The sequence below is a fragment of the Cibotium barometz genome, chromosome 26, assembly GCF_041138505.1.
Source record: "Cibotium barometz isolate CiBa-2024 chromosome 26, ASM4113850v1, whole genome shotgun sequence".
In the NCBI taxonomy this organism is placed as follows: Eukaryota; Viridiplantae; Streptophyta; class Polypodiopsida; order Cyatheales; family Cibotiaceae; genus Cibotium; species Cibotium barometz.
In genome coordinates, this window is record NC_141071.1 from 11,524,289 (window position 1) to 11,542,938 (window position 18,650).

General features: G+C 38.1%; 1 protein-coding gene across 1 annotated transcript; it reads left to right on the top strand.

The window, feature by feature from the left end:
* The first annotated feature begins 389 nt into the window (after positions 1-389).
* On the top strand, positions 390-2,379 carry LOC147623665 (uncharacterized). Its single transcript, XM_086820875.1, has 2 exons — positions 390-811; positions 935-2,379. The coding sequence occupies exons 1-2, from the start codon at positions 463-465 to the stop codon at positions 1,708-1,710; spliced, it is 1,125 nt and encodes a 374-aa protein (XP_086677001.1). The 5' UTR covers positions 390-462; the 3' UTR covers positions 1,711-2,379.
* The last annotated feature ends 16,271 nt before the right edge of the window (positions 2,380-18,650 follow it).

The following is an 18,650-nucleotide window of genomic DNA, read 5'->3' on the forward strand; positions in this document are numbered from 1 at the left end:
CTTGAGGGTAATTTTTTTTCACTTGTTAGAAAAAAGTTTATCTTTTTACAGTGGGGAGGGTTGAATGTACTTTATTTGGGGAGGGTTCAATATGGTGGGTTCTGTATTTTGCACGTGTTGTAGACCGACTACCACGGGCAAAGCGACTTTCAAGTCAAATTGGTCGGTTCAATTTGCTATTTTTCGACCGCACTTGACTTTGGGGCAGGTACAAAAATCTAACTTTTTTAACCTTTATAAATCTCTTCATTTTTTGCAAGGCTGTATGAAATCTGATTTTATCAGTCCAAATCTTAACAAACCCTTTTTTTTTTCCACAGGCTTTGAGAGCCCAAAGCTCCTTTATAAGGACCTTCGCGAGGCTAGGCTTTTGAGCCTTAGACCTTAGCCTTGCAATATTCTAGCAATTAAGTAAAAGCTAGCTTCGGATTAGCGGCTTGTGATCTTTAATTAATTAATCCCATGTCGCGCTTCATCGCTGATCATCCGCTGCTGTCGCATTATACGTTGCAATATACTGGCGCTGAAGATCAAATGATCTCCGCTCTTATAAGTACACACAGTACACAAGCAGCTGCAGCTGCAGCTGCTTCAAATTGCTGCAATGGTTTAATGGTTTCATTAGCAGAGGACACAATTAATGAGCCCAGTAATATTGATGCAGCTGCCGCCTCGACATCGTTTAACCTAACGAGCCATCCTCTGCATATTGCAGCGACGTTATCGAGCCAGCCAGCTCTCCATGCTAGCCTGCAACCTGATTTGATATCGTCGCCGCAGCCTAATTACCAATCGGCCGCTGCATTACAAGGTAACGTAGCTCTGGTCGTGTAATCTATATTGCATTAAGAAAGCGATTACAGCTAATGGGATTGCATTACAGGATCAATAATGCAGTTAATACTTTGGATTAATTTCCTGCGTACTGTTGCAGCAATGGAGCTCGAAAGGCTTCTTGTTGAGCTTTCTCGCGCAGTGCGATGGTCCGAGATCTCCAAAAAGGCACTCAAGAGGCTGCTTGCCAACATTACCGAACCCCAACACTATCAGAAGCGAAGGAAGTTCCGCGGAGTCAGACACCGGCCTTGGGGCAAATGGGCGGCCGAAATTAGGGACCCCAAGAAGGCCGCCCGTGTCTGGCTCGGCACTTTTCACACCGCAGAAGAGGCCGCCCGAGCCTACGACAAGGCTGCCTTCAAATTCAGAGGGCCCAAAGCTAAACTCAACTTCCCCAATGAAACCTTAGTGGATAGTCAAACACAACCCCTACCTTCTCCCACCACTAACCCTCAAAACACACGCCCTCCTTCCCATGTGAACCCTCCCCCTCCTCCTTCCCAAGTATTTCCACCCTTCCAAAAACAATTTTCACACAATATTAATCTTAGGCCTTCATCCACATTGCAACCCACATCGAGCCCTCTTACTCAAAGGCACCTAGAAAGTTCCATGCCAATCCTACCACATGACCATTCTATGCTAGCTCCAACAACATGCAATCAACCACTTGATCAAGATTCAGTGACAACACTTCCCTTCCACCACAATGTTCCTAGCACTCTAAGTTGGGAATCACTTGAGTTGATTTTTGGTGAGATTAACGACTCAATGCCGGTATCGGAATTCAATAGCAATGTTGATAAACCACCATTGGAGAAATCCCCCACCCTTGCCACTCTTGATCAATGGCTTGCAGAAGCACTACTTTAAATATTGGGAGCATTCTATTTTTCATCAATGATCTCTTGTAGATACCATGTTTTGAAGTGATTTCCAAAAAACTGGTTGCACAAACACAACAAAAGACATGTTCAAAGAGGATTTTAGTGTGCAACCATGGGATTTTTTGTGAATGAATCACACATAAGCCAAGTTGAATTACAAGTGGGAGAATGCACCTGATAAAACCTTAGTCTATATGCACAAACTTGTCTGAATGGAAGTCACTACCTTCAGCAAGAGTGTTGAAGATAATGACTGGAGGATTGTGTGTGTGGACCCAAACAATGCCATCAAAATATCCCTAAGAATTTTAGGAGTTGATCTTGTTGCTAGTTCCATGTGAGAGGTTAAGGTTATTTAATTAGTGCAAATTTTTCCAGGGAGGTGAGCATGCTAATGGCATTCAGGAGACTATGCTCACAATCTAGTAGTTCCATGTGAGATGTTGAAGTAATTTAAGTAGCACAAATTACACTAGGGAGGTTTAATAATGGCATTTCGGAGGCTGTGGTCATAACCTAGTAGGTTTGCACATGTATATGGGCTTAGCACAATATTCTTATTAATGCATTTTATTGATGATAAATTTTTGGTGAGCAGCAATTTATTTCTCTCTCCCTTCACACATTTCAGTTTCATTATGCTTTCCGATGAGGCTCCCGAGTGCATCAACTTATGTATTCATGTATGTTCGACATGTGTCTCATGGACCCCTTATGGTCCTTCGAAGACAATAATAAAATTTCATGTGTCTCATGTGTCTCATGGACCCGTTATGGTCCTTCGAAGACAATAATAAAATTTCATGTGTCTCATGGACCCGTTATGGTCCTTCGAAGACAATAATAAAATTTCATTTCATTTCATTTTTCTCTCTCTGTCTCTCTCTCTCTCTCTAACCTACCTCTCTCCCCTATCTCTCTCGCTCTCTTTCTCTCTCTATATATGTCTATCTCTCCATATCTATATATAGTAAGATCTAAACATTCATTAGACATAAGTAATATAACACACATGCACACACATGCACAATCATTATTACTTATGTCATGTGGGTTTTTCAGTACCCAAAGTTTTTATAAGGTTTTTTGCTAGCACTAACCAAAAAACAATATACTATAAATTTTAAATTTTGTTTAAAACCGAGAATTAAATGTTTGGCTGTGTGTACGGCAATGTGTGTGACCATGCTCTTAGTTTTCATTGATTCACAAATATTGTGTAAAATCAATATTGTGTATGGCAGTGTGTGTGACCTTGCTCTTATCTTTTATTGATTTACCAATATTGTGTAAACTCAATAGTTCACTTTCATGTTCCTAAAAACACCTCTCCTTCTTGCCATTTGAGTCCCTTAGCCACTACTTTGAATTGAGAAACTTTGGTTAAAATTTGACCTTGGTTTTAAATTAGTATTGTAGTTATATCTGATATCATTTCATGGGTTTTCAATAATAAAAACCAATTTCCTTCAAGGATTGTCTTTATTTGTTTGGTTGTAATTATAGATAAATACAAGCTCTTGCAACATCACTTGTTTTTTTTTTTGTGCGTCACACACACACACTAAAAACAAGATTCTACAAATAGAAACCCTAAAAAAGAGCTTTGATGGAGAACCACTAGACAAAAGTAGGTTGGTTGTGAGCAGCTGACAGAAGGGAGCCTAGGGCCCCCCGCACATTGTCTTGGCACAAACTGCCACAAATATATGGAAACAACGAAAGGGATTCATTAAATAAATAGGGGATAGGGGAATTTAGAACACACACCAAGGGCACCATGCCAAGGGGCACAAGCTGGCCATAGAACGATGTTCCTCCCACCAGCCCACTACTCGAACTGGGTTAGTTTCCTAGTGAATGGGAATGCTCTATCCTTTGAGCTACGTGAGCCAAAATAGCTGCTATCGTTTCTATTTCTTAAAAACAAAATTATTGATCGTCGTGTAACCCTGAGAAATCCACATTCCAAATTGGGGAAAGGAAATGTTCCTAGGGTCCAATAGGCGAACAAGTGCGCTTCTGGCATCATGTCACAAGTAACTCCATAAAGAGTGGCTCTTTATCAAAGCTCTTTATTAGGATTTTTATGTAGAACCTAGGGTAGGGTTAAGCTTCGATGAGAAGGAAAAAAATAATAATAAGTTTTCTATGTTATGTAGAAGTTTTCATTAAGATTTCTATTAAGATTAGGGTTTTGTATATACTTTCTCTATTACAACTAGGACTAGGGTTACTAATACTTATTTTTCTTGATTTGGTTTGATTTTGTAGGTTATCGACACATACAAGCCTCATAAGGTAAGAGATCTCTTTCTTTCATGTTTCTTCTCTTATGCTTTTAAATGTTATAGGCTTTGTAAGCTTTAGGGCTTTTAAGACTAGGGTTTGTTATTTTTTCCATGCTCTATGGATAGCCTTTTGAGAGCTATGTTTCTCTCAAGAGCTGGCCATAGGCCTTAGCCTCATGCATTAGGCAAGGACATAAATCTTATGCATGAAGCTAGTGCATAAGCCTCATGCATGAAGCTAGTGCATAAGCCTCATGCATGAGACTTATGCATTAGCCATATGCGTAAGGCCATATGCATAAGCCTCATATACATAAGGTTTATCCATGAGGCTTATGAATAAGCCACATGCATGAGACTTGTGCACAAAGCCTCATGCATAAGCCTCATGTATAAATCTTATGCATGAAGCTTATGCATTAGCTAAGCCTCTATGCATTGCTTTTAGAGATAAGTAACATGCATAGCCTCATGCATTTATATTTATATGAAATAGCTGCATCTCTTCCATGTCCTCTCTCACTTTTCCCAGATGCTCTAAGCAAGAAGTTATCCTCTTCAATAAAAGCAACTAATTTTTTTAATGAAAATACAAATTCACAAGAAAATAACATTCTAATGATAAAATAAATACAAAAGCATTACCTATATATTTTCATTCAATTGTAATTGTTTGTCAGTCCACAAGTCGATGGTATTATCGGCTTTATCTTCCTTCTTTTTCTTGCTCTTGCCAAGTTGGTCAAATCCGAATTGTTGTTGGTCTTGGTGAAACATTGCATCATCCATCTCTTATGTCTCTTCAAACTTGGTAGTCTCATCAAAATAGATTGCCAGATATTCTTGTGGATTGAAATTATCTTCCAATGGAATGAAGGGATCATCTTCATCAATGAACTCAACGTCTAAAGTATATGACTCAGCAATTATTGCTAGTGCACAAAATTCTCTTAAGTTAAAGATTTGTTGAATATCACTTAGAAGAACATATTCTAAGTGATATTCATAAAGGAATAGCATGATTCCAATTATGAATATCCAATGACCCAATGTCCTCAACCATCTTCAGTGTTTCAGACTTTAGCCCAATTAGATCCAGAGCAGCAACCTCCTTCTCTTCTTCTTCATGATTGAATTCCTCTTCTATATCATCAATATCTTTTGGCATATTTGAGAGGACTTCAGCACTAGATTCTTGCTCCTCTTCATGATCCTCCTGCTGGCACCAAAAAAAAGTTGTAAAAGCAAGGTTTTCATCTAAAAGCCTGCACTTCCTTAGATGAATGCCACATTTTGCTTTGACTATCTCTGGCAAAATATCATACTTCTTATTTACCATATTTTTCTCTCCCTTCTCTACCATATAGATATCTGTGATATGCACATAGCCTCTATCTTCATTGCATATCCTTCCTTCACATGTATGGTTCATGAAGATATTTCTCTAGAAAATCATTGTGCTGATCAATTATCTTTGCATAATCTAGTGGCTTATTGAACATCTCATGAAAAATATGGAGCTCTTGGTTAGATTTACTTCTTTGCAAAAACTTAAACAATAGCATATCACTTGACTTTTTATCTCGACAAGGAAATACACTATCTATTAGGCAATACAAAACATTAATTAAAGCTCAAAATAGTAAGAAAAAAGTGTTGGTTTTCTACCTTCTTAAAGTTCAGCTCCTTGGAGATTTAGCGATCTTTTGAAAGCTTTTCTTGGTTCCATATCTATAAATAAACAATGAATTTTCAACTTAAGTACATAATAAAGAAGAGGAATGCAAAGGAATGGTTTACTAGATGTTAGTTAAAGAGAATGCGGGGGAGCGGGAGAGAGAGAGAGAGAGAGAGAGAGAGAGAGAGAGAGGTTGAGATCCTTGCAAGCAAACACACACACACACACAAGAGAAAGCAAGACAGAAGAGAGAGAAGGATGGTTGAATTTTCTTCTACTTTCTTCTCTTCTCTACAAACATATAACTAAAAGATAAGAGTACCTACATAAAGGGAAAGTACTCTCCTACAAACAACATATAATGATCGGTCCATAGTGTGAACCTAACTATATGAGATGGTGCTATAGCTATGCCATAGCTCTAGTACTCCAAAGTGGCTGTCACACTAGCGGCATATCAACCATAATCTCACCAACCATGCCAGTGGCGTAAGTGCAGAAGCTATCACCCAGGCGGGTCATAAATGTCCGTCGTAGCACTAGTTGAGCTCGATATCTAAACACTCCCCCTTGAGCTCAACTCCACACATTGCACTCCAAGTAAGCTCTTAAACCTGTGGAGCTTCTATGTGCCTAATGCCTTCGTGAAGATGTCGGCCACCTGATACTCTATGTTGACATATACTAGATCTACATCACCTGCTAGAACCTTCACCCTCACAAAGTGATAATGCACCTCAATGTGCTTCATTCTAGCATGGTATACTAGGTTACTATAGCCAGCTATATGCTGCTCATGTTGTCACAATCATTACAACAACTGCCCTATCCACGGGCTCACCTATATCACCAAGTAGCTTCTGAAACCAAGCTACCTCACAAGCTTCCATAACAACACCCCTATACTCTACCTCTATACTCGATAAGGAAACTGTTGGATGCTTCTTACTTCTCCAACTCATGGCAACACTCCCAAATGAGAATATAAAACCACTTGTAGATCTCATGTCTGCAATACTACCAGCCTAATCAGCATCTGTGTACCCATGCAACTGTATCTCTATACCGGCCTTGATGAGATAGAAAAGTCCATAATCAACTGTGGACTTTGTGTACCTGAGAATCTGTCTAGCCTCATCCAAGTGTGGCTTCCTTACAGGCCTGTATAAACTGACTCACCAATCCAACATCATAGCTCAAGTCTAGCCTAGTAATGGACCATGGTCATATAGATCAAACTAGCCACTATGCGCCTGTACGTACTGGGATCCTTAAAAAGCTCACGTGTATTTGTGAAAAGCTTTGTGTTATGCTCCAATAGCACTGAAATAGGCTTATGGTCTGTCATACCATACTAGGACAACATCTCCAAGCCATACTGCCTCTACAATAGAAAAATGCCATGAGGTGATCTCACCACCTCTATGCCCAAGAAATATCGTAGCTCATCTAAATCCTTCATCTTAAACTTCTTCTTCAAAAGCCTCCTAACATCATGTATGTTAGCATCACTATCACCAGTGATAATAAAGTCATCCATATGGATGACTAATAGCATGATCCCTCTATCTGTCTTTTTCACATATAGTGAAAAATATACATTGAATATCTAAAATCCAATGGTAACAAGAGTCTCCCATTTGTCCATGCTCTGGGTGCCTGCTTCAAGCCATACAAGGCTTTGCATAACCTGCACACAAAATCTAGGTGTGCATCACTCTCATAACCTAGTGGGACTGCATCATGTATACTTCTTCTTATTGCAAATCACCATGCAAAGAAGGCATTCTTTACATCCATCTGATATAAAGACCAACCCTTTGTCGTGTGCATCACTCTCATAACCTAGTGGGACTGCATCATGTATACTTCTTCTTATTGCAAATCACCATGCAAAGAAGGCATTCTTTACATCCATCTGATATAAAGACCAACCCTTTGTCGTAGCCATAGCAATGACAACTCTCATGGTTGCCATTCTTACAAACTGGGTTGAGTGTCTCCTCATAGTCAATGCCATAAGTCTGTGCATAGCCCTTGGCAACCAATCTTGCCTTTGTCGTAGCCATAGCAATGACAACTCTCATGGTTGCCATTCTTACAAACTGGGTTGAGTGTCTCCTCATAGTCAATGCCATAAGTCTGTGCATAGCCCTTGGCAACCAATCTTGCCTTATACTTTCTCATTGAACCATCAGCGTTATGCTTGACTCTATACACCCACTTACATCCAATTGCCTTCTTTTCCTTAAGCAAAGACACTAGCTCCCATGTTGCATTTTCATCCAATGTTGCCATCTCCTCATTCATGGCATCTTCCCATTTCTTATTTCCAAGTGCCTGCTCAAAACAAGTGGGCTCAACTTCATGTATTTCTTTCACCATGTGAGCATAATGATGGGTTGTATATCCATCATATCTCAACCTGTCAACAAGGTATCTGACCCTCGTAAACCTGCGTACACCTGGATCACTGCCAGGTGTCCTCAAAATAGCCCTAGTTCTCCTTACACCAGGAGTAACCACATATGGAATACCAAGCTCCTCATCAAGACTCTGCTCAGAGCTGCTAGAGTCACCATCCACATATGAGTGACCTACTGATAGATCAGGCATAAAAGGTTGAACTACTGTTATGTCTCACCCTAACCCCCCTTGAAACGCATCCAACAAGAGATCACCTAGTGAACCGCAACTGTTGTGAGGATCTTTCCAATGGCCAAGCTCGTAACCCTTGAGGTCTCTAAGCTCTACAACTCCTTGAGAAGAAATTTCATCATGCCTCCCACGAGCGTTGTCATACCATCGCATTTCACTACGGGTACTCGTCCCTCCTCTCACCTCACTTCACTCACACACACTCACTAGCATGCATTAGGGACAGAAATTAGCAAGAGAAATACTCAATTGAACAATGGGAGAGTATGTTGTATTATGAGAGATATTCACTTATATACATGGCCATAAGTGTTCACACTCACTTAAACTGTGGTCGATTGGGCACTTTAGGATCATAATAGGCTAATGCTATTACAATGATACTCTCATAATATATCCATGAAGTACATCACTTAGGACTTTATCCTAACTTGATACCACATGCTCTTGAAGCGGGAATCGCCATAAATACTCCATCACACCATTACGGGCGCCTGTCCAAGTTGTAGCTTTAGACACCATTGCTTCATATGTTGAATGTATGACCCTTTGGTGTATCTACCTTGACTCCTTGATGTAAGATAATGGTCGTAGTTCTTGTTAACCCTAGAAATGGATTAACATCTACCTTTTTCTTTCCTTTGCGTGATACATGTGTACCTACATCTATCCTCAACCTGCCTAACCATGGGCTAACATTGGATCCATTGCTAGAGGACTCTCCAAGTCCACTAAGCACCTGTGATTTCTTCTCTACATGTGGTGCAACATCAACACTTTTTACATCTATATATTATGTTGTCTTCCATATTGGTGCATACCAGAGCTACTCATCTCATCGAAGACAACATTTCTTCTTACTCTCATCTCACAAGCGGTGAGGTTATAGCATCTACAACCTTTCTGCTCCATAGCATAACCAATAAAGATGCATTTCTCTGCCTTTAGATCCAACTTTGTTCTTACTTCATTAAGAACATGCACATATGCAATACACCCAAACACTTTCAAGTGAGACATATCTGGTCTTATGCCTGTAAACTTATGTTCAAGAGTTATACCATGAACAACTGTTGTGGGTGTCCTGTTCATAATGTACACAGTAGTTGCTACTACTTCTGCCCAAAAATAATGTGGCATATTCTTTTCAGCCATCAAGGCACGTGCCACTTTTGCAATGTGCCTATTTTTTCTTTCTACGATACCATTCTGTTGCGGAGTGTACCTACATGTAAACTGCCTCTTGATTCCCTAGTTTCTTAGAAAATCACTGAACTGATTTGGAGAAATATTCTCTCCCTCCATATGATCTCAGGAATTTTATTTGCATGCCTTTTTCCTTCTCGACCAAGGTTTTAAATCTTTGAAAGTGAGCAAACACCTCACTTTTCTCCTTCATGAAGTAAACCCACAGTTTCCTAGTGTGGTCATAGTCTTGGTTGGTGCCCATACATGTAAATCTATGACATCCAATGGCCTTGCAACTGACATGCTTTTCATGTGGGAAAGCATGTTTAGCGTGCTTACCAAGCTGGCATGCTTCACATACTTTATGCAGTGCCATCAACCTTAAACTTTGGCAAACCTGCAACAATATTTTGGGCCTACATAGACTTCAGTTGGCTGTACATTCACATGACCAATGCGCTTGTGCCATATGTCAATATCTGCAATGACACGTGTTCCATGCGCAAACATGGCTGCCTTTACCTCAAGCATGTTCACATCCAAAGTAAACATCCTGCCATTTTTGTTACCCTTTGCAACCAAGAGACACTGATTTTTAAAGTCTTCCACAAAACATCCTTGAGGTTAAACCTCTCTTGCAGACCCTACAACCATCTGTCCAACAGAAACTAGATTCTTTGTAATATTTGGAACATGAAATACATCTACCAAGTACTTCATTTTTCCATCCTGCATAGACAATGGCACTTTACCAACATGCGCAATGAGATGTGCAGCATCATCACCTGTTTCTACATAACCTAGTTTTTCCATTTTCTACATGTCTCTAAACTACTCAGCATGACTGGTCATGTGGTTAGAGGCGCTAGAATCAACATACAATATATCTTGAGATCCTAACGCATCCCCTGTTATGGGATTGAGCATGTGCTGCATCACAAGTAGTTGCTCACTTCTGTCATCATCACCTCCCTATTTTACTAGATGATGCATAGTTACCTTGCTGCAACTTTCCACTTTTAATATCATTTTGCTTTTTATGGCAGTCCTTTGCCATGTGTCCTGGTTTACCATAATAATAGCACTCTATGCTATTTGCATTCTGATTTCTTTTCCAACCACCTCGGCCTCTTTGGCTCCCCCTGCATTTAGACTAGCCTCTTCCACCTATGTATGATTACTTCTCTATGAATCATTGGACTGTTGTTGTCTAGAATTATGATCTCCTTGTCGGCCACCTCTTTGGCCTCTACCTTTGCCTCTACCTGAACTAGAGTAGAAAGCCTATTCCGATGTGTTCTTGATTTGTGAAGAAGAATCCTCACCTAGAGCCTTTTCTTCTATGATTCGCATAGACACCAAGCCCGAAAGTTGGGAATATTCTCTCTCATTTGCAATGGAGGTCTTGAATGGCTTGTACTCCTTGTCAAGCCCATTCAAACAAACACTCACCAAATCATCATCTTTCACCGATACATTGATTAAACCAAGGGATTCAAAAATTTCCTTGATCTTTAACGCATACTCATTGATAGACATGCTTTTCTTTTCCACAGTATGCAGCTCTTCCTTCAGCTACAAGTTCTTTACCTTTATGTTGATTTGGAACATCTGCACCAGATTTTGCCATGTAACTGCTGGAGTGTTTACATCCTATATATGTCCTATCATAGCGTTTGCGATATTGATCAAAAGTCAATACATGACTTTACTTGTACCCTAATTCCAATCCTTGAATGCCTTCATATCTGTTGGAGTGGCATTCTCTTCAGACAACTCTGGAGGCTCCTCATTGTCTCCTTTGACATAGTCCCAAAATTCTTTACCCATCAGCAAAATTGGTCATTCCAAACTTCCAGGCATGGAAGTTATTCTTGTCTAGCTTCTTGCTAACAATCTGATTGATTTCGTCATACATGTTATCCTAAAATAAGCAGAAACCTGCAAACTGACAATTTATGTATGTAACCTGTAAAACAGGAGTATCTTGTGTGAGACTGCTGGGTACTTTAGCACATTATGTATGTCACCAAATGTGACCAGAGTACATGTACATACACCCAATGTCAATAATACATGTGCAAACACTTTTTGCACTCCCAAAAAGCACTGCTGCACTATAATAACCAAATTTTGAGCAGAGACAGTTCTCCACCAAAACTTTCCAAAACTATCAAAAATACCTTGCAGTGACAAAATGAAGATCAAGACGCACCCAAAACATAACCTCTATGGGGATACCCATTATTTTATTTTAGGATATTTTAGTTGGGTGCACCTTTTATTAATGTCATCTACTAGGATTAATGCGTTTAATCAAGCTATGTGTGTTGGTATGATATGGTGAGGATTAATGTGTTTAATTAGTTATGTACACTAACATATTATTTTGCACGAAGGTGATGATTAAGTGGTAGATTATGTGTTAATTGCGGGTGGAACATGTGGGACCATTATGAGATATTTTGGAAGACATGTGAACACCTTTTATGATTTCATATTTAGGCATCAATATTTTTATAAGGCTAAGGACTTATGCCTTTGTACATACCAAATAGTATTTTATACTTTTGGTAGGCTCAAGAGTTTATATATATTTTGTAGAGCTTTTACGCTCAAAAACTATAAAGCACTTGTGCTTTATTTTTGGAAGTTATCTTTTTAGAAAGCAAGCTTTTTCTAATATATATAAATATGGGTGAGTAGTACAAGGGCCACACTTTATCCGAGGGAGATTCAACCCAATCATGTGTGGATGGTGACCTCTACTCCATTCTCCTTCTCTCTTTTAATTTTGTTTATTAAGGTTTATGCTTTTAATTTTGTTTATTAAGGTTTATGCTTTTAATTTATGCAAGTATATGTTATGCTCTAATTTTTGTGTTGAGAAATTAAAATTCTTTCTCCAAGGGTCTTCAAGGTCCTAACAGTGGTATCAAAGCTTTGGGGACCACTCAAGAAGAAGCGTTTTTGAAGAAAAATTCAAAAGCAAGATTTGTGCAATTAATTGGAGCAAAGAAGGCCAAAGGTTTGGTTTTTGTGAATTACTAAAGCTTCAACAAATCAAAGGAAAATTCTCACAAGAAAAAGAAAGGCTTGTAGAAGACAAAGAGAGGAGGAGCTCACAAAAACCCAACGAGTAAAGAAAGCAAAGAAATAGAAACCTTTGGGTAAAAAACTAGAATGGTTTATGGAAATTTTGTGAACCATTGGATGGATCTTTACATTAAGGGTTAGAGATCTTCACCACCTTTCTGAATCTTCATAATTCAGCAAATTGGAAATTGGATGGTGTGGAGGGTCTCTCTTTATCCACAATTATTTTTTTTTTTACAAAAAAACCATTTGCGCTAAATCCCAGCAGCTTTTTCTCTCTCTTTTCTAATTTTTACCGTCACCGGCTCTCTTCCTCTTGCGCTGCAATCATATTCTACTTTTCTTCTAATTTTGTTCTCTCACATTTTTCCTTAACTCAGCCATAGCTAGCGTTCCTTTAGCTTCACATGCAACCTTAAAACAGGGATACAAATGTCCATTCACTGTTTGTACTTCCTCAAAAGATTTTCAGTCTTTACACACTGTGAGTAACAAGCGTATATAGTATTGCTCACCTGCACTTGGGCTAACATTATACATACCTCCAATCATATTTTCCTTTTTTCTTCTAATCATACACGTATTATTGTGCATCCAAATATTGACTGACCTCATTAATAATGCCATTTGTATCTTGCAACTTGATAGTAGCTCTATCATGTCCTTTGTATACATACTTATAAAAATATTTCACTCTTGTAATGGTAGAGCATACTTCTATGTTAATATGGGCTTTATATCGCATACAGAGAGAAGGGTTATATGGAACAACCCATTGACTATCCATCCTGTTATCCTTTACTTGGATGAAACTACCATCGTCTCGTCGCATGTAAGTTGGATACCCATTATCATCAACGATAGTAGTCTCAAAAAAAATTCGATAGTAGTCTCAAAAAAAATTCGAGGATAACGATGTTTGCTTGCAAGGAGAGCGCATCTTTAGTTCCCCACATAGTCCATGGATATTACAATAAGTGATTATGTTATGCAACTCAGGAAACATCACCTCATTTGAAAGTTCAGCACATGCCAACTTATCATAGTGAGCTATCTCAGTAGGTTTACATCCACTTTCCAATATCAATAATATATGTGCATGTGGTAGGCCCCTTTTTTAAAATTTAATAACAGAAACAAATCCCACTACCCTTCCAAATAATTCTTTTTTCACCAATAGGCGCATCATATCCTTATACTTCTCATAGAAGATCCATGCCGTCAAGTCAAGTCGATCTTGGGCAGCCTAACCCGGTAGTAAAGCATTGCTTATTTTATACCACTTAGGATTGTAAGTAAAGGTAATAAAGAGGTCAAATTGACCCATCTACCTAACAATTTCTATTGAATCCTGATACAATTGATGCATATATCAAGGCCCCCCAATATGTGTAGATGGTAGAACTATCCTGCATCCAACAATGCCTCCAATATCTGCAAGCCCTTGGTATACTTTAGCACACAATGCTTTCTGGTTATTACGTATCCATACTAATCTTGATTCTTCCATGCTACTATATGCTACTGTTGTTGCAAAAGTTGACCACCGGGCAAAAGGCAAGCATTTCTATCTTCCCTTATCTGTGATCTATATGCATAATATTGCCGTTGATTTACAGTCTTTGACTCATCATTTGAACCTTGTCCATTCCTACCATGGAGTGGAATTCCAAGATGCCAACCATCCTCTCCTCAAGGAAATAGAAGAACGTATAAGAAAGGCATATATGAACGATGCAAGTTAAATATTCTTTTTATAGCACAAGTGTGAGACATTATTTGAATATCTCTATGACCGTGACATGAAAATCATCTCCTTGACCAGGCATGATAGCAGCTATCTCACTTCTTATAAGAACCAAGTATTGCCTTGAGGCTGATTGAGCTTCACTGTGATGACCATTCTCAAATCAACATTTGGACTTATCTACAGCATTTCTCTCATTGTACAAACTGCACAAGCGTACGGATTATGTTCATACATCATTGTTTGCAGCAACCTTTGAAGCACATTATGATTTAAAGAAGGTATGCCATGAAGTCTATTTTCCAATTAATTCTCCATATCATACACATATAATTGGGCAAATTGAGGAGCCGCATCTCATATTTCATCAGGTATTATAGAACCAACACGATAATAGGTGGTACTATGGATTCAAAAATTAAATACTCCTCCCCCTAGTGAACTGATTATCCAAGTGAGCACCCAATAAAATGAATGCCAAGGCATTGTTATAAGAGCATATATTCCTTACTTGTATTATCACTACCAAGTAATAGCTCAACCAATGTAGGAGGAGGATTTTACAAATGCAGTAAAGAGATATTCCCACTTGCATAATAGTGTTTGCTAACATAATGTCCAAGCTTCCTTGACTGTTCACATTTCCAAGCTTCCTTGACTGTTCACATTTCCAAGCTTCCTTGACTCTTCACATTTCCAAATTAGTACACCACCAAAATGACACTTATAATCAAGGGCTCCCACAATGAGTGAAAAGTACAATCTCCGGAACATACCACCACAGTCGTTGGGTGCTTAACATTCCAAGGAAATAAAACACATGCCTCATAGAGTGACTTTAGAAATTAATATCTTTCACATCACCAACAACACAACAAATAGGTTGAGAATTATCAACATGACCAATCTCATCTATAGGTAGCTCATTTAAATAAAAAGAAACAGAGCTTCATGCCATATCTATATGTTCCTGAACATTCCAATGTTCATTGATAGGTTCTTGAGGTAAGCATTGGGAGTTGCTCTGTTACTCGGATCTGCATGGATTCTACGATAGAATTCTCTATGCTCCTTCTCATCTTCAACCCTTCCAAATGTTTCAATTTCATTTTCATTAAAGTACTCCATTAAATTCAGAACAATTTATTTTCGAATGCAAGCCCTTGTCACGGTGAACAATTATGGTAAGACATGCATGTTGCATCCAAAATTTGAAACCGACCAACTTGATTCGAGCTTAGGTATATAAAGCTTCTAACCATCTTCAACCTCCTTTGAAAAACAAAATAACAAATACTAATTTGCTTTTTACAAACATTCCTAACTTCAAACACACAACATAATATTACCTTATTACATTTATTGTACTTCAAAAACCATCATCACACATGTGACCCTACTCTCGACAATAGACTCCACATAGTAGTAAACATGATGTAATTATTAGATAAATTTATAATAGATAAGTGTGTCTAACATATACAATCCATCTCCTTATGAACTAATAAGTAAAAACGTCTCTCTATCTTCAAAGAGAGAGAGAGAGAGAGAGAGAGAGAGAGAGAGAGAGAGAGAGAGAGAGAGAGAGAGAGAGAGAGAGCAAGAAAAAACATGAAATTTAAAACATATTGAGAGACAGAAAAAGAAGAGCAAGAGAACAAAATAGAAAGAGAGATGTGAAGAATTTAAGAACATAGAGAATTTATGAATATCACCATGGAGAGCCAAATCTAGAAAGTTGGAATACAATTTGTCCCTCGAGTAATAACATCATTATGCTCAAAAAATCTCTACGCAACTACCCTAGATTCCAACATACGGCTCATCTTTTTCATAATAGCATTGAGTCGATTAATGGATATCTTTAGACTCAATACCTCCAAGCCTAATGTACATACTTGCTCTTTTGGAGAATCGACTTGTTCTTTACATCCCTATTACATCCACCTAGATGTTCCTTAATGTCAACATGCATATTTTCCATGTAAGAAATCACGTCTAGTTGGTTACTCTCCATGCAACCACTATTGTCAAAAACGCAATGGAGATGATGTGTCAACTCATCTCTTAGCATATTTCCCCTTTGGCTGCCACTTCCACGGATCTCATCCCAAAGGGCATCTAAGTACTCCTTATTACAAGCAACTTGATTTTTCTCAATGTTCTTGCATATGTCCACAATAGCTTGTAGACATTTAGAGCTTGGTTGTCTAGATGGAAACCTTGATCGAGCAATGTGTTTTGCAGCTCAAACACTCATCAACTCAGGTGGGGTAGACAAAACTACTTCTGAATTGGAAGCTCCATTCGCAAAACCACTACAGCATTTGATCCATTGTTACTAAAATCCAAAATGAATATCTTAAGGCTCTCCAAACATCTCTTTGTCAACATATAACATAATCCTAATAAACCAACTGTATACCAACACTATATACATTTAGATATGTGCTAACTTTACACATTATAAACTGTATTTATGTGCACACATTAAAGTATTAGACAACCAAAATTTGTCATTGCAGTCACAATTGCCATACAAATTATCAATATTAAAACACTCGATGAGATAGAAAGAGATATAGATAGTATTTTATTGTGTAATCTCTTCTCTCTTCTTAAAGTCTCTCTCTCTCTCTCTCAACTAACCAAACATATGAAAATTTAAAAATCTCTTTAGCTATGCATCACATATTAACTGCAGACACACAAATAGATAGAGAGAAAAAGGGCAACAATAAAACTAACCTCAAGTTAAAGAGAGAATGGTATTGGAAATCACCAATTTTGATGCTATCGTCCTTGTGCTTGCCTCTACACAATCACACACAAACACCAAAACAACATAAAACTTATGGTCTCTCTATTTTTCTCACGTTGTCCCAGGTACGTTTCACACCCAACACATAGAAAAAGGTAAGAGAAACTATCTGTGTATTACATGTGTGTGTGTGTGTGTGTGTGTGTGTGTGTGTGTGAGAGAGAGAGAGAGAGTATAGAAAGAGAAGAGACATCCATCAATAATCTTAAAGATTACATGTGTGTGTGTGTGTGTGTGTGTGTCTCTGTGTGTGTGTGTGAGAGAGAGAGAGAGAGAGAGAGAGAGAGTATAGAAAGAGAAGAGACATCCATCAATAATCTTAAAGATTATTACATCATCATCTTTACTAATTTCCTTATCGGAATGCACTTCAGTATTTTCCTATAAATGAAGCGCTTTTTCTCGAAGCTCCTACATCTACTACCACACTGTAAAAGCCATCTAGTAATCCCAATGCCTCTTTGATTACGAGGAGCTTGAGATTGTCATCTATCCTATAGGGGTCACACAGAGAGAGAGAGAGAGAGAGAGAGAGAGAGAGAGAGAGAGAGAGAGAGAGAGAGAGAGAGAGAGAGAGAGAGAGAGAGAGAGAGAGAGCAAGAAAAAACATGAAATTCAAAACATAATGAGATAGAAAAAGAAGAGAGAGAGAGAGAGAGAGAGAGAACAAAATAGAAAGAGAGATGTGAAGAATTCAAGAAAATAAAGAATTTATGAATATCACCATGGAAAGCTAGATCTAGAAAGTTGGAATACAAAAAACAAAGATTTAATATTTAAAGCTCTAATATTTAAAATTTTCTTTTTATTCTTTCTTCATTGATTGTGCTATCGTCTCGCGATTGCCACTTGGGTATTGCCTAGCTAAAACCCACAATATAGTTTAGCTAATGTATAAGCTTTAAATCTATCAAGCTTATAAAATTCAAGCTATTATCTAAGCTTATACCTCTAACATCACCCTCTGTATAAACTTTCGAAACTTTATTTATTAAAGCTCTACAAAATCTATCATTAAAAAAAACTATCAAAATTTTCCATCCTCAAGCTGTCCTAAACTCTAACCAGATGTTTACTGGTAGAACAACACCGTTCTATGAAACATTCAAGGTTTGTGTGCACCGAAGGGGACTTAAACCTCTAACCACCTAATAGATTTACAATTAAAAAAGCTTTAAGCTTATACTTTAAAAATTTTATTCCTTAAAAGCTATTAAAACTTTTAAGATTCAAAAAGCTTTGAGTTAAAAATCTTTAAAGTATTCTAAGCTTTTTTTATTTTTTCAGCATCAAAGAGTACTATTTTGAGCACAAGGCAAACAAATACTTTCAGGATTTTTCTAGAATTACTTTCTGCAGATTAAATCAAGAGCTTTTCAAGGACACTTTGGGAATCAAGAATTATTATATTTTGGGCTTCTTCGACATTTCTTTCTCGAAAGCTTCC

Bases quoted from the DNA above. Each gene is read 5' to 3' on its own strand.
- LOC147623665 (XM_086820875.1), top strand. From the start codon at position 463: ATGTCGCGCTTCATCGCTGATCATCCGCTGCTGTCGCATTATACGTTG. The intron at 812-934 runs GTAACGTAGCTC...GTACTGTTGCAG, and splicing joins ATCGGCCGCTGCATTACAAG to CAATGGAGCTCGAAAGGCTT.